General features: G+C 51.7%; 1 protein-coding gene across 14 annotated transcripts in view; it reads right to left on the bottom strand.

Annotated features, from left to right (window-relative positions):
* Positions 1-5,265: 5,265 nt before the first annotated feature.
* NCAM1 (neural cell adhesion molecule 1) overlaps positions 5,266-22,241 on the bottom strand; it is a 294,892-nt gene continuing 277,916 nt past the window's right edge. For 3 of the 14 annotated variants that reach the window (XM_072822025.1, XM_072822027.1, XM_072822029.1), the window contains 5 exons: positions 21,616-21,796; positions 11,387-11,594; positions 10,429-10,545; positions 8,647-9,408; positions 5,266-7,172 (listed from right to left, as the gene is read on the bottom strand). In XM_072822025.1, coding sequence (XP_072678126.1) covers positions 7,052-7,172; positions 8,647-9,408; positions 10,429-10,545; positions 11,387-11,594; positions 21,616-21,796 — 1,389 coding nt within the window. In that variant the 3' untranslated portion in view covers positions 5,266-7,051. Of the gene's footprint in view, positions 7,173-8,646; positions 9,409-10,428; positions 10,546-11,386; positions 11,595-16,682; positions 19,117-21,615; positions 21,797-22,241 lie in introns of those variants that run through there. The other 11 variants (XM_072822026.1, XM_072822028.1, XM_072822030.1 and 8 more) reach the window with 4 other exon arrangements.

The raw sequence follows: 22,241 nt of genomic DNA, 5'->3' as shown, positions 1-22,241 counted from the left end.
AAGGTGAGGCTGGGGCTCTAGTCACATGAAGGAGGTTCCTCACAGGCGACCTCAGTGGAGCATTTCTGAATACTATGTGGAAGGAAGCAGCCGTGGAGGGCACTCACTGGAGTGGCGGTGAGCATGCAAACACTAGGCTGGCCAGGGTCCTAGGTCATCTTTTTGTAGCTGCAAGTCAAAATCTATCCTCTAAACTCTTGAGCAGTAACACTGTGTGCCAGGCAGCAGGACAGGTGGAGGTGATTCTGGTAGGGGAATAAGAAGAGAAGACATGGTGTCACTGCCTCTCCAACCCTTTCCCCTGAGGTGAGGCTGTAAATGGCACAGCAGGATTTTCTCCTGTGAATTTCTTTTCTAGGTTCCTTGCTTGCTTCGCTCCTCTTCTTAATCCATATTCATTTCTTTGGTGATCTCACCAAGTGCCAGAGTTTTAAATGCAAGCTCCATGCTGACAGCGACCATATGTGTCAGCACACTGGACCTCTTGAACTTTGGTCTCTTCTGAATCTCCACTAGGGTGTTCACAGTCACCTCCAACAAAGTGTCCACAGCCAAATTCTTTATCCCCCGTATCTGCTTCTCCTTCACTCTTTTTAGAAAGTAAATGGCTGCTATACTTTTTTAATTGCATAGATCCCAAATCTGGAAGTCACCCTTGATGCCTTCCTCGAACCCCAATATCCAGCTCATTATCCAATCTTGCTGGCTTCCCCTTCGGGAGATTGCCAGAATCTGGCCATTGCCTACCCTCCACTGGAGCCAACTTGCTCCAAGTACACCATCTTGTCCCATATAGATGTTATTGTCTCTAATTAGTATCCTCAGCATCCTCTCTTTCTCTCCTACAGTCTGTTCTCCATCTAGCAGCCAGAGAGTGATCATTTCAAAAATCAAGTCATGGCAGGCTTCTGCTCCAAGTTTCCCCTTGGCTTTCCATCTCACTTGAAGAAAAAAAGCCAAAATTCTAACAGTTGTCTGCAGACCCAATGTGATCTAGCTCATGGGTACCGTTGCCCATCCTGTGCTCTTTGCTCCAGCCACACTGGCCTCCTTGCCGCTCCTAAAACACACAGGGCAGTCCTCACCTGAGGATCTTTGCACTTGCTGTTCCCTCTACTGGAGATATCTTTGTTCAGATATTTGCATGGTTTCGTCCCTGACTTTTTTTCAGGTCACTGCTCAAATGTCACCTTTTCAGAAAGGAGTACTCTGACCGCCTCCTTACCTGGATTTGTTATCCATGGCACTTACCACTCCCCATTTATAGCCACAACAGACTGAACCATGCTGTGGTAACAGATCCTAAGGCTAAGTAGCTTATAACATAAAGGGCTATCCGGTGGTCTGCTGGAGCCAGCGTTTACTGGCTTGAGAGGATTGTTATATTTTCAGGAAATTTTATGAGCCAGTTGTTATTGAAAGTTAAATTACATAAACCTATAATCAACAAAAATTGTGTTTAAAATGAAGGCAGTAAATACTCAAAATGTATCATTTCTCAATTATTTTGCTACATTTTACTGTTATCAATGTGTATTGATAGCTTATTGTTATTATAAATACATATTAGTGTTTTCTCTGAGCTTGAGGATCTTTAGGTCTCTTTTATCCTCATGGTGGAAATAGGCTACTGTACTCTACCTAACTCCTCCTTAGGCGAGGACATGCTGAGATCAGCCATGCTGGGAATATTTACTACTGAGTGGCGGTGAGTGTCTACTCAGTGACTACTGAGAGCTGCCAATGCTACAAATAGGGCTTGTTTTTTTTTTTTTGTTGTTGTTGTTGTTGTTTGTTTTTTGGCAGTTTTGGTGTTTGCCTAGACTTAAGAGTGATGGGGAAATATTTGTGATATAGATTAAGTTTACCAATATGCCATGTGTGCAGCCATCCCACTGCGGCTAGCACAAAAATTGAGGCCATATTCTAATATTCAAAACTCACACCCAATTCTGCAGAGGTCACTCACTGATGAGTGAGTGAAGTTCCAACACTCTGAGCTACAGTGCCCCATGTCCATATTACCCGTTGACACCAATGACTGTATCAACCAATGTTCTTGTTGCAACTTCACTCATTAATTGTGAGCATAGGTTGATTCTAGATAAGAGTTCAGCTAAAATGTGCTACGAAAAAATTCTGTAGCGTATGGAATTTCAGTACAGAGTATATAATTTGTAAATTGCATTGTTTCAGTAAAGATGTATATACACCATATGTATAAATATCCCCTTCTCTTCCCCCTTGGAGGAACATTGCCCAGAGGTCACCATGGGGGTTATCCCTCATGCATGCTCCACGTCCATCACAAGTCATCTGTTCCACATCCCTCACTCTGAGCCTAGGTGAAGGCACTCCCATCACCTGCAGCATTGTTGATGGCTGTGGCAAGACAAGACGGACACACACACACACACACACACACACACACACTGGCTATCGAAGACTCTGCCTGGGAGTGACACACACTGCCCTGCTCATAGTCCATTGACCAAAGCAAGTACACTGTCACGCCTACTTTATGTGACCAGACAAGTATAGATCTACCGTGTGCCCGGAAGGAGGGAGGGGAGAACTGAAATATTGGTGAATGGCCCTAATGGCCACTACAACATACTAGTCATTTATGTAGCTGTTGTCTGCTCCACCCCACACTTAACACTAATGTTCTGAAAGAGACTTTTGTTCACTGCTATATCCTGAGCCTCTTGGAGACACTCAGCGACTATTTACTAAGGGAATCTCAGAGGAGACCAGCCTGAAGGAGGCAAGCTCTGGAAGTAAGCCCCCCCCGGATCATTAGAGAAAGGGTCATCATTTCACGATACAAAGTTTCTCACTCCTTACCTTGCCATATGCAGCTGGAAGTTGGTGCCACAGGAAATCACGTAGATACATGTGGCTCTGTGTCATAACAGGCTCCAGGGCCAGTGAAGGGACAACTCCTGGGGATGGATGCAGACATCCACCCAGAGGAAGACAACACCCCAGGATGGGGCTAGAGGGGGGCACACAGGACACAAAAGAAGGAGATGCCTCAGACCCATGCAGATGTGGGACTGGCCTGCTCCCTAGACATCTCATTTGCTGCTTTATTCTAGTGCTGGTCCTGGGACCTGCTCTGCTCCAGGGATTTCCAATTCCCAACACAGCCGGACAGCAGTATATGCAAGAGAATTCTGAAGACAAAGTCTTCTTCACTCTGTCTAGCTCAGAGACTGTAATCAACTCCAAGGGCTGAGCAGTATGGCAAAGAAAGAGAGGCATCACATATTTTGGAATAAGCCTCATGCTCCTCCCTCCATGTTGAAACCTTGGGGCTCAGGTTTAGATTGTTATTCTAATTGGGTTTAAGGCTATCACACACCTGGGGTGCCTCCAGCACTACCTTTCATTTGTTGAGTACCTACTATGTGCCGAGACGGTGCCACACTCCGCTTTCAAATGCACTTCTTCACTCAGTAGCCAGTGCCTCAGCTCTAGGAGTTTGGCAGCTCTTGTCTGTTAAAAGAGGAAACTGAGTCTTGGGGAGATTAAGGAAATCTTCCAAGGTCGACAAGGAAGTGGCAGAACCAGGATTTGAATGGAATCTTTCTGAATCTGTTGGCTGGCCATTCTAAGATGAGGATTCCCCTATCAATATGAGAGAAAACAGTGGAAACCAACCTTCAGGCAACGTGAACTCAAGACATTGCATTTAACTGACCTTGTTTACAGGGGGAAAAAAAAAACAACCCACAGACCACTGGCATTTCCACGTATGATTGATGTGACAGGCTCGCAACGAATGGAAATAAATCCCAGTTAGACCATAATGGGTTTTTTCTTTCAATTTTTATTGAACACAAGTATTCTGACAGAATGCAAAGTCAAAATTCTCAGTTAGTACTCAGTATTTACACCAGTGAGAATGGAAACAAAGGTGGTATTGATGTTTCACTTGGTAAAAAGTTTATAACAAGAGAGAAGGCCCCCAAAGTACGGAATGCTGGGTAGGGATGTTAATGGAGGTCTGAAAACCACCATCCAGACAGACAGCCTCGAGTGAAAGCCTGGGACGTGGAAGGGCTCCATAGAAAAGTGTGAAAACAGTCCCACTTCAGAAGCTGTACTATGTGCACTACGGCCCCCCAGGATTCAGAGACCCCGCGCGCGGCACCGGGGGTGCCCCTCCAGCAGAACTTGGCCATGCCGCTAATTATGTGAATACATATGTATGGCACATACACATATAGACACATAGACATTGGAGACTGGTAGAGTTGATCCCGCCTTCAAAAAAATTAAAAAAGGAAAACTATAAGCTTTTATCTCTTAACATAAAAGATAGAACATCTTGAAAATAAAGTGACTCTCTCTTTGATTTTAGAGAAAGCATTGCTCTGTTTTTTTTTTGTTTTGTTTTGTTTGTTTTTTCTTTTTTTTTTCTTTTTCTTTTCTTTTCTTTTCTTTTTTTTTTTTTTTTAAAGAAAGGAAACCTCATGCGTGCGGAGACAAATCTATGTATAATGAAAGAGAGGCAGACCAAAAGCCAAAAGGTGGGCAGAGTCTTGGGTGCCAGCTAGTGGCGGAGCCAGGGTTCTGGGTGGGCTGGGGGGGCGTCAGCTGCCCTGGGCCAGGTTGCTTGAGGGTCGGCTATACCTCTTTCTCTTCCTAACCATTGGAACCAAAGTCATTGTGCCTGGCCACAACCACTTGGCATGAGATGCAGTCTTGGTGAAGTATAGCGTGGGCTTGGCTGAGGTCGTCAATGCCATTAACATCAGAAGATGAGCCACTGATTCCACCAGATGACCCAGCAGGTGGGACGAGCCCACCAGGCCCTGCTGGGTCCTCCCGCCTCAGACACCCAGGAGCTCCCATTCTGCTGTGTGCTCAAAGAACTGTCTGCGCGTTACTCATGCCTGAGGGCCTGTGCATTTGAACCACAGATTTGTGCAAGCCCTAGAATCAAAGGGGCCAGAGCTGGGTACACTGGATCCTCCATTTCCATCCCCAGGAGCTGAGAAAATGCAAAATAACCCCACATTTAGCAAATGACAAGACCATTATTTTTCACAGTTTGAAATTATAATCTTAGCGTATCGCCATTGATCAGACTGCAGAAGTGTCAGAACATTGGGGAGCGCAGCCCACAGGACAGACTCGGGGCAGTCTTGCCACCCTCACCTCTTGCTGTTTTGTACCTTGGGAAAGGAATGCATGCCGGAGGGCTGAATTTCTGTTTCCTTAGCGTTATCTTCATCTTCTTCATCATCATCATCATCACTTTTCTTTCATTTTCTTTGTTTAAAGGCTTCAATTCCTTTTAAGAGTTATTATTTTTTTTGTTTCCTGAATATTTTTTTCTGAACTATCTGCTATACCTTCCACAACCAAACTATGTTGAAGTTTTATTTCAATACTATGACAAAAACACGTTTCACACTAAAATATTCACGCATCCACAGTGCACAAGCTTGCAGTTCTAAAGTAGAATGAGAAAAAAAAGCAAAATTTCTATACAAAGGGCTGGCTTTTCCCTTCTCCCCCCTCCCATCCCCCTTAAAGTTTCTGTATTTTTTTTTCCCCACTTGGTTTCCAATCCAGGAAAGTTGTGTTATGACTCCAGACAGCAGGTTGGTTTTTTTTTTTTCTCTCTCTCTTTTGTTTCTATAAATGCTGCCTAAGTGAACAGAAGGCCGATGTTACTTTACTTCAACAGATTTCCAAAAAAAGACACTAATTCCCTGAAGCACACATGCTCTTCCGCTCAAATCTAGATTCTGAGCTCAAAAAGAAATTGTACGTATATATTTTATTTGGCTTTCTACAAAAAGGGGATGTTTGGGGTAAAAATGTGTGTTCACCAAGACCAGCCCCAACTATACAATCTTCTCTGCTTCATTCAACAAAGCCTAAAGAGTCCTTCAAAAGGAAGGACTCAGATGCCTGTTGGGGGGTAGACCCTTTTTCACAGATACAGGCAGGTGGTGGCTAATCAGAAAGTGGTCTAACCCCCCAGGAGATACAAAAAGGACCGAGAACCAAAAAAACAAAAACAAAACCACTCCAGAACGAGATGGATTTTCACCTGAGCTGCACACAGGCAAAAATTTCAAATCAGAGAGGGGAGGGAGTTGGGGGGGGGGGGGAAGAGCCACTGTAAACAATCATATTTTGTAAAGTTGTCCCGTGCAAAAGCAAGCCTGTGATGACCCTACCCGCCTCTAGGCAGTGTTTGTAACTTAAAAAACAAAACAAAACAAAACAAAAACAACAACAAAAAAAAGAAGGCAGCTATTTTACACGGACATTTAAACACAACCAAAGTCAAACATTTGTCAACTTGTAAACATTGGAAAACAAAGTTGGCAGAAAGGGGGAAAGAAAAGAATGAGAAAGGAAAGGAGAGAAAAAAAGAAATCAGAATATTGCAAACTGAGATCTACCCCCAGAAGCTGCAATTTGGCATTCTTCCTACAAAACAAGAGTCTACGTGGGAATTGAATTCAGCTAGCAAGGGTGACACACTTTGCATACTGAACAAATACAAAGTGAACAGAAATTATAACTTATTTATGGGGCTTTACAGAGTTCAAACTCGACTCAAAGTATAAAAATAAACTCGGACTTTGTTCATTCGTTAGTCTTAGTATCTGGAAGTATTTCTCTGAAACTGGTCTGTGCCAATTGGGCAACACCAAGTGCGGTCTTCCTGAACCTAGATTTTTTTTTTTCTGAGCTTCCTAGATTCTTAATTTGGGGTCCTTTTGTTTGATTCTTAAATGGTTTCAGGGAACAGAGTGTCCTAGTTTGGCTGTGGGTTTAACCTTTTTGTCTCGTTTTCTTACAAGTGAGTGCGCGCAGCAAAGGAACCCTTTCTATAAACCTACAAAAAGGAGATCCCATGTTTATCTGTTTAGTTTTTTTTTTCTTTTAAAGGCAAAAGACACTAGAGGAATGAGATGTGTGTGTGTGTGTGTGTGTGTGCACATGTGAGATATTGGGAATGCTCTGGTGAAGCTGTGGTGTCACTTTTTACTTTGATCTGCTCATTTCTTGTCACCCATCATGCTTTGCTCTCATTCTCCTTTGTTTGTGTGGCGTCGTTGGGGACCGTCTTGACTTCGGCTGGCGCTGGCTTCGTTTCTGTCTCCTGGCACTCCGACTTTGCTTCTACTGGGCCCTTCCTGCGGAGAATTGGGAAAACAGCGCTGAGACCACAATCTGCAGTAACTCACCCTTCAGCCGGCCCCTCAGGCAGGGCTCCAGCTTAGAGCAATGGTCTCCATCCTTGGCTGCACGCTGGAATCACCTGGGAGCTCTAAAAATCAAGGAGGCCTGGGCCGTCCCCCACAGAAATCCTGATTTAATTGATCTGGGCATGATGACTTTTAAAAGCACCCAAGTGACTCTAAAACGGAGCCGAAGTTGAGAGCCACTGAATCAGAGGAATGAGACCTTCCCTGTTCTGGTCCTAATCCAAAGCCGGGGGCCCAGGAGCCCAGTCCTTACCTGGGGTAGTGGAAGGGACAGCACATGCGGCCCTCTCCTCACCCCGACTGGCCGCAGGAACCGCAGCAGCTCAGCTTGGTATAAACGAGACATGCTGTGCTGGGTTCCTCAGCCCTGACTCCAGGGCCCCTCTGCAAACCACCTGGCTCTCGCCTGTCCTCACTCCCACCATATACTGTTCTGTGTTTAGGGTCAGAAGATGCTCTTTGGGACTGAGGCAGCTTTCCACGGCATGACAGGCTAGAGTTGGCTGTCAGGCTGCACATGGGGACGGCGGGGAGTCAGAGGGTGGCTGAGTGGGCAGGGCCAGTGGAGTCCTACTTCCTCAGATTCTGGGGTCCCGGGGAGGGTCCCTCCCATTTCAGGTCTGGGTGGCAGCACAAAGCTCATCTGGGGCCCAGATCCTCTATTATAAAACACACAGAGGCTTTTCCATAAACACCTCGGTCTGGCTCTGCCTTCCTAAGTCCGGTCTAGGGGCAAGCGGCCTCAGATCCCAGCTCCGGCTGCCCTCTGCCATCACAGCTAAGAAATCTGTTCACTTAAGGACCTTCCCTTGACCTTGGAGACGCAACAGTCATTCAAGGCTTGTGAGCTGAGTCTTCTCAGACACACCAGGTCAGGAGGAGCAAGAGTAGGTGGCGGTAGTGGGGGCGTCGTGGGCATCTGGTCGGAAGTGGCACAGGGCCTTCTGGACCACATCCTCACCCCACGGGGCCTCGGGGCCCGCCTCATTTCCTCCCGCCCGGCAGTGCCATCGGGTGGGGCCCAGCCTGGCACTGGGTCACACACTGTCTGTCTGCGGCCCCGGGGCGGCCGGGAAAGGTACCTTGGCCTCCTTAGCTCCGCTCAGCTCATCGGCGGCCCGACCGCAAGGGCCCCCACCCCCACCCCCGGGGGAGACAGAAGCCACCGCTCGATGGTGAGGAGAAGACGTAATTAACGTGGCCTAATTAGCGAGCAGGCGGCTGCCCCTGGGCCCCGCTGCCTGCCCCGCCGCCTCCGCCTCATCCCAGCCCCCGGGTGGGCCGTGGCCCAGAGAAGCCCTGGAGGAGGCTGAAGGCACATCTAACAGAACGGACACGGCACGGCACAAACGCACACCACACGGGACACCACCCGACGACAGCGGACAGAGAGAGGCCGTACTCGGTCTTTGCTGGTGCAGGCGACACAGAGCTGTCTGCAGTGGGAGGAGCAAGCGCAGGGGCCTGGCCACTGGCCCCAGCGGCGGGAGCAGGAGAGCCCAGGGCTGCAAAAACATCCTTTGCAAGGTCAATATCTGGGGTCTTGAAGTTCCCTTCGTCCATTTTAAAGTCCTCGCCCTGGGCAGGGTTTGTGGCGCTGACGGAGGCAGCCTCGCTCTTCGGGCTAGTGAGGCCCGCGGCTGCCTCGGCCGGGCTCTTCGCGGCGGCGCCGGGCTGGGCGGGCTCGGGGTCCGGGCCTCCGGTGCCGGGGGCCTCCTGCGGGGCGGGGGGGGCCTCTGCGGCGGGGCCCGGCTTGCTGGCTGGAGGGGCCTTGGAGGCCTCCCCCGCGCCGGCGGGGGCGCTCGGGCTGAGCACAGCCCCCGGGGGGGCCAGGACGCCAGAGGACAGGCTGCCGGCAGCGGGGGCCGAGGTCGGGGTGTCACTCAGGTCGACGAGGGGGGCGACCTTGGGGGCAGTGGCTGGGGGCGGGGAGGCGGTGGCGCCGCCGGGCCCCTTGGAAGGGGTGGCCTGGCCGGCGGGCACAGAGTTTGAGTCAGGGGCGGCCGTGGCCGGGGGGGCAATACTGGAGGTCAGGGTGGTGGTCTCACTGGTGGGGCTGTTCTGAGCAGTGGCAAAGGTTTCGGTGATAGTGTCAGAGTTAGCGGTGATGGTGGTGACAGAAGGCAGCATGTCCTCGACAGTGGCTGTGGTGTCGGCAGGCAGCCTGTGGGGAGGACAGGAAGTAGAAGAGAGTAGACGATGAAGCTCAGACGAGACAAAGAGGCGGGGGTGGTGGGGGGGGGGGCTGCAGCCAAGGAGGGGTCGCGGGCGGGGCATGCGGGGACGTGCAGGCACGACACAGACCCACAGAGAAACGAGGATGGCGAGAGGAAGCACAGTGCCCAGGCGGGCAGAAGAGGAGACAGGAGACACAGAGCACCTGGCAGCCTAAAGGCACCTGCGGACGCCCCTGCAGCTCTCCGCGCTCGGGCTGCCGTCCCCTCCAGCCCCGCTGGGGCCCTCCTGACCTCTGCCTGCACCCCAACTCAAGGAGAGGCCACCGCTGCCGGTGCCCTCGGCCCCCGGAGGAACTGGGGCCCGCCGTCCTCCGGGGCTCCACGGGCAGTGATGGGCAGTCGCGAGGGAGGCAGACAAGGAGGGCGAGCGGCCGCCAGGAGCCACGGGGTCTCCGGCCGGAGGTGTCGGGCTGCCCTGAGCCTGCACGCCCTTCAAACCCACAGCACTCAGGATAGCCAGCGGTCATCACAAACTCAGGGGGGCACGGTTCCTGCCTGAGGGCCCCCCAGGCCTCCGAGACAGGAGGGCCGGGGAGCTTCACACGTCCCTGCCTTCTCTCACCCTTCTAGGAAGAACGCAGAAAACCCTAGAGTTCTTGAAGATCCTCAACAGAATCTGCTAAGCCTCTCAAAGCTCAGTTCCTCTCAGTGATGTTTTGCTCCCTTCGTCCATTTCCAGGATGTGTGTGTGACTCCAAAACAGGCTCTAGAGACTCCACTCGTCCCAGCAGCCCTTTCAGAGCCCCTACCGTCCCTTAACAGCACCAAGAATGCCTTCTCTCTAGGGAGAGAGTGGGGTCAGGCATCTCTGGCCAAGGGCTCCAGAACCTGGCCTACTTTGTTTGGCGGGGAATGGTGGGGTCAGAGGCATGGGAGGTGTGGGTGGGGTGATGAGGTGGGTGTGGGACTCTGCCAATGGAGAATGGGGCCCCTCCCCGCCCACATACTCGGGCTCTGTCAGCGGCGTGGTCTCATTGGGCTCCGTATGCTTCCCTCCATCATGGTTTGGGGTCCGCTCCTCCTCAGTCCGCACCTCCACGATGGGCTCCTTGGACTCATCTTTCCTGTGGAGAGAGTTGCTGGTTCAATCCTGGTTTGCTGGGGCAGGAACGGGGCTCCTTGGAGAAGCCAGCTACAGCAGGGGGCGCATTTCAAGCCAGGCCCAACTGCCTGAGCCTCAGCTCCCACTAGTCCTAGCTGTGCGACCTTGAGCATCTGATTTGCTCACCCTTCATCTGTAAAATGGGGTAAATAAGTCTCTATCTTGCCTAGCTCTTTAACGTTGACTGAGATATTAAGTGTGAAGTGCCTGGCACAGAGAAGTGCTCAGATAATCTGTGTTTATGCAGATTAAGTGCCTGACATGTGGTGGTGCTAATAGCTAACCCCTGCTCTGTCCCTTCCCGCCCAGAGTCTGTGAAGGCTCCTGCTAATTGGCTCAGGATCTGTTCCTCCAAAGACGGGGGAGGGGACAGCATCTGGCTCCTCAGCTCTCAAAGGACAGGACATTTTAACTGTTCTGTTGGTGGGTGTAACCTAGTGTTCAGGAAGAGCACCTTGCCCTGAAGCAGCTGCTCGATAAATATTTGTTGGGACACAAATGAATGAATATGTGAATGAGTGACAGCAAGGCAAGCATGTCTCTCAAATGTTATGGCAGGTCCCCTCCTCATTCAGCTCTGAAAATTCCCCTCATTCTGACCTATGCAAGGACTTTCAAACTTCTCTGAAATTCTAGTACGTTAAATGTGAGGTTGGGACCAAGAGTTTGCTTTTCCACCAGGTATCCCCAAAGGCCATGCTTTGAGAAACATTTCTCCCATGAGATGGCTCCGTAGCTGCCCACCCACCCCCAACCCGAGGCAGAGCCCAGACCCCAGCAGTGGCAAGTGGATCTGCACTCACGAGAAGGCGGCTTTGCCTTCCTCCATGTCCTTGCCCTTGGCTCCGGGCCCGGCCTTTCCACATAGGTTGACAGCGATGCACATGAGCAGGCCACACTTGTTCAGGAAGTAGCAGGTGATGTCCACGACCACCAGGAGCAGGACAAAGATGACAATGAGGATCCCCACGATGGCCCCAGTGCTCAGGCCTGATGTAGGGCTGCCGTTGGCTTGAGTGGGAGGGAGAGAGAGATGGCTGGCGGTTAATATGCTGACATCCAGACTCCTGGACCCTGCAGAGCACCAGCCCCTGGGGTGGGGGAGAGCCTACAGGACAAAATCATGGCATTTGTGTCAAGAGGGGCACCTTCCATGGATCCTTTCTACACCTCGGTGTTGAGACAACAGTTTCTTTGTATGTTCTAGAGGGTGAGATAGCAAGCTTATCGCATAGACCAGGGGACAGGGGCATGAGGCGCCCACAGGTCAGGATGCGACTGGGGACTGGGAGCTATGTCTAACCTTGTGCTCAGTCTGAGCTTCCCCCAGACTCATTGTTCGCCGTTTTTCCTGGGAGCCTGCCAGCAGGCAGTGGTCACTGGTTTCAGACTGTGGTTCCTGGGAAGAGTCAGGGGCAGGGTCTCCACTAGGGAGGCAGGGGGTTCCCAGGGCTCCCTGTGGGCTGGTGGTGACATCAGGCACCTTGGTGTGCCCAGGATATACCCCACTTCCTCTCCTCTTTAGGAACAGCTCTAGAGGATCCCAACACTGGACAGTGTACACTGACTTAATGGTTTATCCTTCATGGCCTGTCCTTCTTCACTGCACCCAGGGAGACAAACGAAGCCCATTTACTCTGGAGACATGGAGGTCTGCCCAGGCCCGGTAGGCAAGGTGAAAGGTTTGTGTATACTCACCATCTGGGAGCTTGGACACACTTGGACCAGACTTCAGGAAACCCAGTAGACTCACCCAGAGATGCACGTCCACACGGACAGGCACGCTCACACTCAGGGCAAAGATCCTCTGTGCCCACTACAGACACGCATTCTCACATCCAAGAAGTACCCAGCAGTACCCAGCACTCCCGCTTCTGGCTGGGCTCACTTTGAATGCCTCGGCCTCTGTGTCATACTCCCCTGCTGTCCATCTATAACCCCCCTGGACTCAGGGATTGATGGGCTCACAGAAGGGCCCCAGGCTCAGCTCCCCAGGACCTCCTGTGACTGATGGGAGTTGCCTGAGGTGGCCTCCTGGCTGGTGACTGCCCCCCGCCCCGGTGTCCGGGAGAGCAGTGGTCATGCTCCTCAGAGCAAGAACCCATGCAGAGCTCTGCTCATAAGCTCATGTGGAGACAATGAACTCAGATGGAAATATGGGCATGTCTGCTTTGTTCCTCTTTTGGAAGGACAGAGCTCTAGAACTAGCAGCCCCACCCCACCACCAGACCTTGTCTGAGGCTTCCTGTGCTGCCGGGCCCCACTAGGATGATCCAGGTCTGCCTACTAGAGGCAGGAACTGTGGCCAACGCTCTCTGGGTCTCACTGCCCTTTGCTCAGCACCAGACCAGGCCTGGAGGCCTGCCAGCCACATGTCACACCAGATATTGGAGGAACACGGAGTCCGAGGTGACAGGTGCTATAGATGGGCCACATTCTTCTTTTTCCATTCAGTCTGTGTCCCAGGGGACACTCCTCCGCCTGCCCGGGGGTCCCTGCTCAGGTACCATGGAGCTTCTTCAGCGGTGCTCCTACCCCATCAGTCTTTGTTTCAAAGTTTAATTCGGGGTATGAACCACCAGCCCAGCATGCCAGAGAGGACTGTTCACTCACAGCTTAATTCGTAGTACCCATGGCACAGTTGGGTCTTAGGTGGAGAAGATTCTCAAATTCTTGAATATCTTTGGCTTCTCTGGGACCTTGGTCTTGCTTCCCAGCTTTTCCTTCTTGGGCTCGCTGGCTGGTCCCATCCAACCTGCACTGAAAACCCTAGCCTATCCTCACAAAGGCATCAAGACAGACAAAGGGCTCTGTGCTTTGAGGACCCAGCTCTGGCCACACTGCTGTCTCTGGACTTGGGCAGCAGGAGACAGCCGGCTGGCTCCCTGCGGTCCCACTACAGGGGGTCTTTTCCCTAGCAGCTCACGAAAGCAGAATAAAGCATCCATTCTTCTCGAAGGTTCTCGCATATTCCACTCAAATAAGCAAAGAGAGGCACGCAAGCCTTCCTGATCTTCAGAATCCCCAAGCTGTTTCCCCAAACAGGGAGGAAATACCAGCCTTGGGCTTTCTCTCTCTCCTGTCCCTGGGCTGGAAGCCGCTGCCACCTCCTGATGGTGCCCCAGAAGTGTCAAGTGGCTGCTTCCTGAAGAAGGAGTCTTAAGTATTTGTGTGAGGGGACAATGTTTGTGTTTTCGGACTCTGTGGTTCGAACTCTACATTCTGAGGTTTATACGTAAATATGGCTTTAGGGGACAAATCATATCCCTAAAGGGGACGGCAAACCACTAGGAGGTGGCTCCGTGTTTCTGAGAGGCAGCAGTCTTCCAGCTTATGTGCTAGACTCATCAGGCCCTGCCAGAGGCCAGTACCAAGGGCACGTAGTGGGAAGACCCAGGAGGCAACAAAGTCCCCTGTGATATGAGACGGAAAGAAGGGACACGCTCCTTCCTTATATCTGAGGTAAAACTTAGACTCTGCCTCCTGGCCTAAAGGCCCCACACACGCTGTAGACTCTCCCTCTCTTCTGACTGTTGTACCTCATGGCGCTGGCCGTCTACCCCATCCCTATGCTCTGGCCAGAGCCTTCACCCCACCTGCTGAACACACCAGCCCACCCCTGCCTCACAGCCTTGATAACCTCTTACCTCCAACACTCCAGCCCCATAACCTCCTGGGTGGCTCTTTGTTGTCCTACAAGCCTCAGCTCAAATGTCACCATATCAGGGGGGCCCCTCTCCCTCCATCTGCTCACCTCTCAACCAGTGAGGCACCTCTTCCCAGTATCTTTTTTTTTTTTTTTTAATTTTTTTATTTATTTATGATAGTCACACAGAAAGAGAGAGAGAGAGAGGCAGAGACACAGGCAGAGGGAGAAGCAGGCTCCATGCACCGGGAGCCTGACGTGGGATTCGATCCTGGGTCTCCAGGATCGCGCCCTGGGCCAAAGGCAGGCGCCAAACCGCTGCGCCACCCAGGGATCCCCTCTTCCCAGTATCTACCACATTACCTGTTTTCTCCTCTTTTACTTCTATCTGCCATTTTCTGTTCAGTTACCTGATTTTTATTTGGCTGCCCCTTCTGGAATGTTCTACAAGTGACTCTACCTGTCTTATATGTCCTCGGCATCTAGGACAACCTGACATAGGGGAAACATTCAAAGAATATTTGTCGAGAAAATGAGTGGGTGTTTAGTCTGGAGATGACGACGCCACCTCCGGATACCTACAGGGGTGTTGTGAAATGGAACTAGTACTCTTGTTCGGGATCTCTGTGGGGTGGAAACCATTGGATCCGGGTTAGATTTCGGCTCCCCTCGAGAAAGAACTAACAGAATGTGAGCTGCTTTGGCAGGCAAGCCCCCTGTGGCTGGAGGCGTTCGAGCAGAGCCTGGCCCACCCCTTGGTAGGAACACTGTAATGTTCTGGAAGAGGTCCCTGTGTGGGCCAGGGCCTGGGGTGCCACTGTCTCCACACCTGTCCAACCACAAGAGCCTGCTGTCCCACGTCGCTGTCCAGAGCACCCTGCGCACGGTACAGATCCCCCGCACAGCGTGTGCACGGAAGGACTTTTTCTTCAAAGACTAAAATACTCAGTAGGTCCCGTTTTTATTCATTGATTCTCATGATTTGATTTTCATGTGAAAAATAAACACTTTTTTTAGCATAATGCTTGTCCGCCTATAGCGGAATTCCTGGGGTGCTTTAAATTTAGACTCTGGGACTCCCCAGTTCTACTGAAGCAGAACCTCCGGGGCTGGGGCTCAGGAATCAAAATCTGGCAGAGCAGCCTGGGTGATCCTCACACACAGTAGGGTTTGAGGAGCGTGGTTCCCAAGTCCTGTTGGGACTGCCCTGCAATGACTCCCGCCCAAGGAGGAGCTGCGGAGTCTCACCTTGGGGACCTGACCTGCCATACAGACGGACAGAGAGCAAAGACTGTCCCCGAAGGAGAAAGGACCACCCAGTTCACCGTGCAGAGTCTAGACTCTAGGGAGCAAGGTGCGCCTTGAGCTACAGAAAACTCCAGGAAACAGATGACAGCGTATTCAAGTCAAACCAACCTTCCCTGGCTCTCGGGGGACGTTACAGGACTGGAGTCCAGGAGGGCGGGACGGCAAGGGGGACCCCTGTACCTTATGTCATAGTTTATAAAAGGGAGCCATAAAAATCTTCCAGGGGTCTATCTTTGCATGACCTTGCCGCTGGCCTCCCTTGACTGACTCACCCACACCCCTGCACGCAAAGAGAGTTTCTTGGGAGCAGCTCCTCTATGACCTCCAGGGTCAGGGCCCCCCAAACGGTGATGCTACGAAGATGGGGCTGACCATCTGCTGCGGTGCTTGGCATGGGAGACATTGACGACTGGACAGGGAACTGGCTGCCCCACGGCAGAGACCTACATGGGTCTTTCTTAGATGCCTCAAAATGGGGATACGGGTCTCACATTTTTACAGATGCCAGGTGGGCCTGAGTCAGTGTCACGGGCTCTCCGTGCAGCAGCGGTGCCCTTTCCACTGAGCTGGGGTTGCTGTTCATTGATGGACCCATACATGTCTGCTTGCTCCTTCCCAGAATCTGCCATTAAGCAGACGGCTGGCTGGTCTCCATGGCTTTTGGGAAGTGTCCTACTAAGTATGATTATAAACAGAATAGGATTTGCCAACAAGATCCTTCTCTCACATTCTATCTATCACAAGGGCACTCTGTGCAGCCTCTGCTGTGGGGTTTTAATGGGAGCAGTGAAATCAGGAGCCCTAGCTACAGAGCTGTCTATCCAGGCCCCGTGGTGCACCCCTGACCCCGAAGTGACCACCTTCTGGTTCTGCAAAGGGACTTTCCCCTCTTCCTGCCTGCTGGGGACTAGGAACATGCAAGGAGGCAACGACCCACAGGAGTTCTCAGGGCAGCTGAGCAGAATGTATAGCTCATCAGGAAAGGGAAAGACTGTCTTTGCTAGAATTCCAAGCAGCAGGCTACAAGTTTGGGGTACGATTTGGGGCAACCAAAGTTATTCAGGTGCACGTGAGGTGGGAGGAAAGGACTTCTGACACTTTGCAGGACACACGACTATTCAATAAAATCAAAACACGCTGGTGAGTTCACGTGGACTGTTATTTCTTTTAATAATGCAAAGGTGTAAACTTCATCAAGGCCTCGCTGATTATCTACACAACAGTGTTAGCATTCTTATTAGTAACAAAACGTGATCCAAACCTGCCATATAAATACTTCAGAAATGAGCAGAGAGACCCCGTGGCATGTGGAGTGTGGGCAGCACGGACTAGTGCACAGCAGCAGGGGCAGCTGAGCAAGGTGGCGGGTGCTTCCTCCTGCGGGGGCCTCAAAGGGCTGCTATCTCCCGGGAGCCACTGGCGGGCCTGGGGGCCACAGCTGAAACCGAGGACGGTGTCCAGTGGGGAGCGGATGTACCCCAACACTGTCTCTCGAAAGGTATCCTGTTACAAACCAAGGGCCCGCCTCGCCCTGGGTATGCTGAGGGAACAGGGCCCTGTCAGTCCCCCCTAGGCTTTGGGCTAGATCTCCAAAGAGTCCCTTCGGACACACTGACACTGTCCCTCCCCTCTGGGGCAGACCACCGAGATGGGCCCTCTGGGGTGAACATGTGACTTCTGCCCAAGATGTTACCAAGAGCATGCCAGGAGCCAGGAGGACAGGGATGGGCCACTTGCCCGACACATCTCTCCTTCCCTCGGCCTCCCAGAGCTCTCGATAGCTGACCTGGGACTCTCACGCCAGGTCCGGCGGCACCTTGTGCCTCTCCTGGATGCTCTGCTTTATACCTAAGAACCCTGCCTGCTTCTCTTGTGCTGGTGTGGAGGCAGGTCAGGGACCCCGGGGAGAGGTTTGCATTGGGCCTGGGGGTGCAGACAGGGCTGGGGCAAGAGGTGCTACCTGCCTGAGCTGCTGGGAACAGTGCAGCCTCCAGGGTCTGCGCTCAGGTTCTGCGCTCGAGCCTCTAAATTGTGAGCGCTGGGGGCCATGGGCCTGTGCCAGCCGACACAGGCAGCTCTGCCCCGCACGTGGGGTCACTTGGGTTCCCAAAGGGAAAGACCAGTCTTCAAACATCAATTAAAATAACAACAACAACAAACACAACTAAAAAATAAACAAAAACAAAAATCAAACTTCTGTGGGATGTTCGGAGATGAGATACGTAGAATGATATGTGACCACAATGGAGGGAGGGAGGGAGGTTTTATTCAGTAGAAGGTCAGTCCCCAGGCGTGCACAGATGTTACTGAGCAGGATCCAGCCGAGTCTCCACATGAGACTTTAGCGAACACGCTGCGTTTCCCCTCCTGGGCACGTGGAGAGGCGTGGCCCTCGACCGTAGAGGGGCTAGCTGGCTTTCACCAGCATTTTTAAAATGTCCCTAAAGCCACCAATATGGGGGGCTGGAGAGTTCGGAAAGTAGGACAGGCTGACCGAGTCGCAGTGTGTGGACGCTCTGGGCCGGGCAGTCTGGGAGTCATCTGTCCCCTGCCTTCTGCTCTGGTGTGGGGGGAGCTGCTGTGGGACCCACGCCTGGCTCGCAGTAGATACTTCCAACTTGGGGACTGACGTTTACGTGATACTGTCGGACCACACGGGCCAAACTGTTGGCTCTGTGCTGGCCTGCGGCTCACTGCCATGCGGCCCGGATCACTCTGGCTGAGAGGCACCCATCTTACCAAACTGACGGGTACAGGGCACATCACAGGTTGGCCCTGTTTGCAGTGCCAGCATAAGCTGCTGGTTGTAATACTAGGACAAAAGTGCCTCCTAGAACATCTGATCAGCCTTCAGAAAATGCCTAACCAATCTATTTTATTCCACTGTATGGGCAACAGGGTGACTTACTTTGCCCATCGTGCCAGCAAAATGCTTGGGTGCATTCCAGTGGTTGGGCTCCCTTAACCCGGGCACTTCAATGTGAGCGAAGCCAACTACTTTTCGAAGGCAAAGGGGGAGCATGGAGTTAGAAGGGTGGGGAGCACGAGGTGATTTGAACAATCTGATGCAAGCTTTAGGAGGTACTCAGACATTTTCCTCTGCTACATCATTTTCAGGTAAGAACAGAAAAATGCAACAAGTAGCAGATGTGCAGAAACTTCTCTGTAAACCTAGCATAATGCTTTTGAAAAAAAAAAAAACAGTGTTTAAAGAAAAGCGCTCCCAAATATTTTTGTACTGCCATTAGAAAGGGGCAAACTCCTCGTGAAGTGGCACAAGAGTATCTGTGAATGGTAAAATGTCTGGAGGTCCAGCTTTTTCCAAACGCCAAACCTTCCTCTTCCACACAGAATGCTTGGTGGCGTGGCCGTGGCGGTCCTGACAGGTTCTTCCAAGGGGGGCACTGATCATTCTCATAGGAACTGGGCATTTAAGCAAACTTAATTTTTTTGTGGGTGTTGTGTGTGTGTGCATGTGTGCATGTGTGTGTTCAAGTTCCTAACAGAGCAAAAGCAGAGTCACTGCAGAGAGAAGCAATGAGACAAAAGTGTAGGACGCAGAGCAGCCTCCCAAGGTCGCTGCAGGTTGGAGCAATGGGCGCCCAGAGAGAATGTGGTTGTTTAAAAACAAATGTGGCAGTGGGGATGCCCCAGTGGCGGACGTCCAGGGTGAGATGTGTGACGACAGACACAGGAAGGGGAGGGGGAAAAGGAAAGAGAAGGTAGAGACAGAAACAGAGAAAAAAAATAGATAAAAAGAAAAAAAATTAGGTCAAATATAGAAAACGCAAGAATCAAAGGTTAATTCAACTTAGTAAATTAAACTGACAATGGTTAGAGAAGAATTCAGTACGGTATTAATACCATAAGGCCAGTTCCGAAGCTCAGCAAGGCCAGAAGCAGCACAGCAGGGCGAATTCAGGGGGTTAGGGGTCAGCGAGCAAATGAAATTCAAGTGAGAGAACAGAGCCTCTGCAGTCAAATACAAGAGTGTGATTAGGAGAGTGTTACCTTTGAGTAAGGTCAGGCCTCTTAGGTACAGTCATCAAGCCTCTACACACAGCCTCCTAGCCTCTAGAGCTTTCTACATGTAGTGGTAGAGATGCACCATATGCAGCAAACTGCACAGGGACAGGGCAGGGAGGGGGGCTTTCTCAGCCATAGTCGGACTCCTCCTCCTCGTGCACCACGCACCCCTCACCTTCTGCCTCCCCGCTGACCGCACAACCCCACCATGAACGCACACCTTGGAATTCACAGGTTTTGTACGAAGGTCCCCATCAATGGCCAGGAAGTCCAAGCGAGCACAGAGCTGCCTCCTCCTAGGATGCGTGCGGTGGAGCCCCCGAGCCCCTCCAACCCTCTTCGGCACCTGGTTGCTTGAGAAGAAGGACTCCGATATCTCCACCTCCACCCAGAGGACGAGATCTTCTCCTGTTTCTGTGTCTGACTCCCCATGTCCCCAGCTGCTCCAACCCACAAGCTGACGCGGGAGGTACTGCGCACGTGAATGCGGCATGTCCAAGCGACCTGCCTGTGTTGCTTAGGCCGGGCAATGAGTGCCATCGGAAATCTCTCTCGCCAGAAAGGGGCTACTCAAGCCTGCCATTCCCCCAGCTCCTAAGTGTCTCACAAAGGCTGAGCAGAGCCAGACACATTCCAGACTATCGATTTCAATGAAGAACTGGCCAAACAACATGAAGGAAGAAGGGGCACAGGACGGCAGGGCCACCTCTGTTTGGACATCGTATGAAGCAGTAGAGAGAACACTTTTTGCAGCCACCCCCAGGTGCCTTGCCTTCACCACTGACCATGTGCACTATGGGGCCTCCCTGAGGGTAGGACCAATTGAAGTGTCTCACCTGTGGCTTAAGACCCACTTGCCAGCTCCCTGAAGCCCCCGCATATCTGTCAGACACACACATTCATGCACATTCGACCATCGGGAACCACACACTGGTCTCGCCTTGTTGTTTCACTAACCGACTTGCGCACAGGCAGGCCTGTGTCCTAGGCAGTCATACCCTTCTGGTCTCCCATCCACTGGGAGGCACCATTATGACAACTGAGCAGAGCGCCTGGGCAAGCACTGGAGACAGGACAGGCATGACGGGGCCACACCAAGGCAGCTGGGGGACTGGAACATCTTTCTACCATGCTTGACCACAGCAGACAGTTTATGGGGTCCCCTGTCAACAGGCTGCAGCTCTATGGTCTATGCCCCCCTCTCCTTCCTGTAGCTGGCACTCAGCTGATCTGGAAAAGCACAGAGTGGTGTTGAAGATCTCTTTCTGCTCTGAAGGTTTAGTCAATGAGGAGACTAACTATCAGTGGCAAGGTGGCTAGGCCAGCAAGCAGAACTCTCATTTGTTCCCACACTTGAGTTGGTCCTGGATCCCCAGAGACACGTCTGCATCTCCTAGGAGAACCGCTCCCGTCACAGTCTCCAGCAGACTGGACTGCCTTTCACGGATGGGGTTTTCCAGCGTCTACTTTCTTCACTTGCTCTGTTTCAAGTGATTCAATTTAATCTTTATTTTAGCTGAGAGGCCCTTGGAAGATAGGATTTTTAACTAACCGAGCATAGTCTCTTCCTTCTCTTGGAGTCCCCATAGAGAAGAGATTTGGACCATGATTGTGCAGGAAGCAAGCATCAAATAGAAAGCGCTTAAAAACAATTAGGTGATCCTGGTATGAAATGGCAGAGGATAGACAAGGTCTCAAAAAAAGATCCTTACTTAACCAGCCTCCAAGGTTTGGCTGGAGCTGGAGCTGTTTTTTTTTTTTTCTTCCCCCATCTGAAGGTTCCCACAGACTGGCTTAGCATCAGTCCCTCAAGGCTGAATGACACAGGACCATTGCCCCAGGATGCTTGGCCAAGCCTTCCTGGAGGGTCCAGTACATCTCAACCCACTGCACAGGTAGGTACAGAGCAAAACTAAGCTTTGCATGGGCAACCAATCATGAGGATGGCTGGAAGCAAGCAAGTCGTCAGGGGCTGGTCAGGCACATTAGGAGGTGCAGCATTTGTGCATTAATTCAAAGCGGGAAACTCACAGAAAGCAGAGGCGGTCATACCTGGGATGGCTGTGGGCTGGGCTGAGGTCCTGAACACAAAATGAGCCGCCTTGGACTTCCCCTGCTGGTTCTCGGCTACCACGTAGACCTCATACTCTGCATTCCAGTCCAGGGACTTGAGCATGACGTGGTCACTGCCAGACGGGAGCCGAATCTCTGGTTTCCACTCCGAGGACAGCTTCTGGGAGAAACCGGCAGGAAGGACACAAGACACCAGGACAGTTTAGATGAAAATGCTGCTAAGGCCAGCTTCAGGGAGTCACTACTAGGGGTGCAAAATAATAAAAATAAAAACCAATGATAGGACAAGGTGTTCGTCCTCTACCAGCCTGAAGCCCCCTAAAGATTTTGCTGGTCAGGAGGTCAACCTCATGTGTTCGCAATCACAGCGACAGATGGCAGGTGGCATAGGGCCAACCCTCCAGTCCCATTGCCGTCAGGGCACACAGGAACCTAAGCGGGGACTGTCCCCCCAGCTACAGTCTGGAATGCACAGGCACATGGACACCTCAGGAGAGTCATGCAATGAATATGCGTCTGGTCCTATTTCAGGATGTTGCTCACACTCAGGTGTGTGACTCACCTCCCTGACATAAGAACACCGCACAGATTCATTTTATTAAAAA

This window comes from Canis lupus, chromosome 3, assembly GCF_048164855.1.
Source record: "Canis lupus baileyi chromosome 3, mCanLup2.hap1, whole genome shotgun sequence".
Taxonomy (NCBI): Eukaryota; Metazoa; Chordata; class Mammalia; order Carnivora; family Canidae; genus Canis; species Canis lupus.
This window is presented reverse-complemented; position numbering and strand designations above follow the sequence as displayed.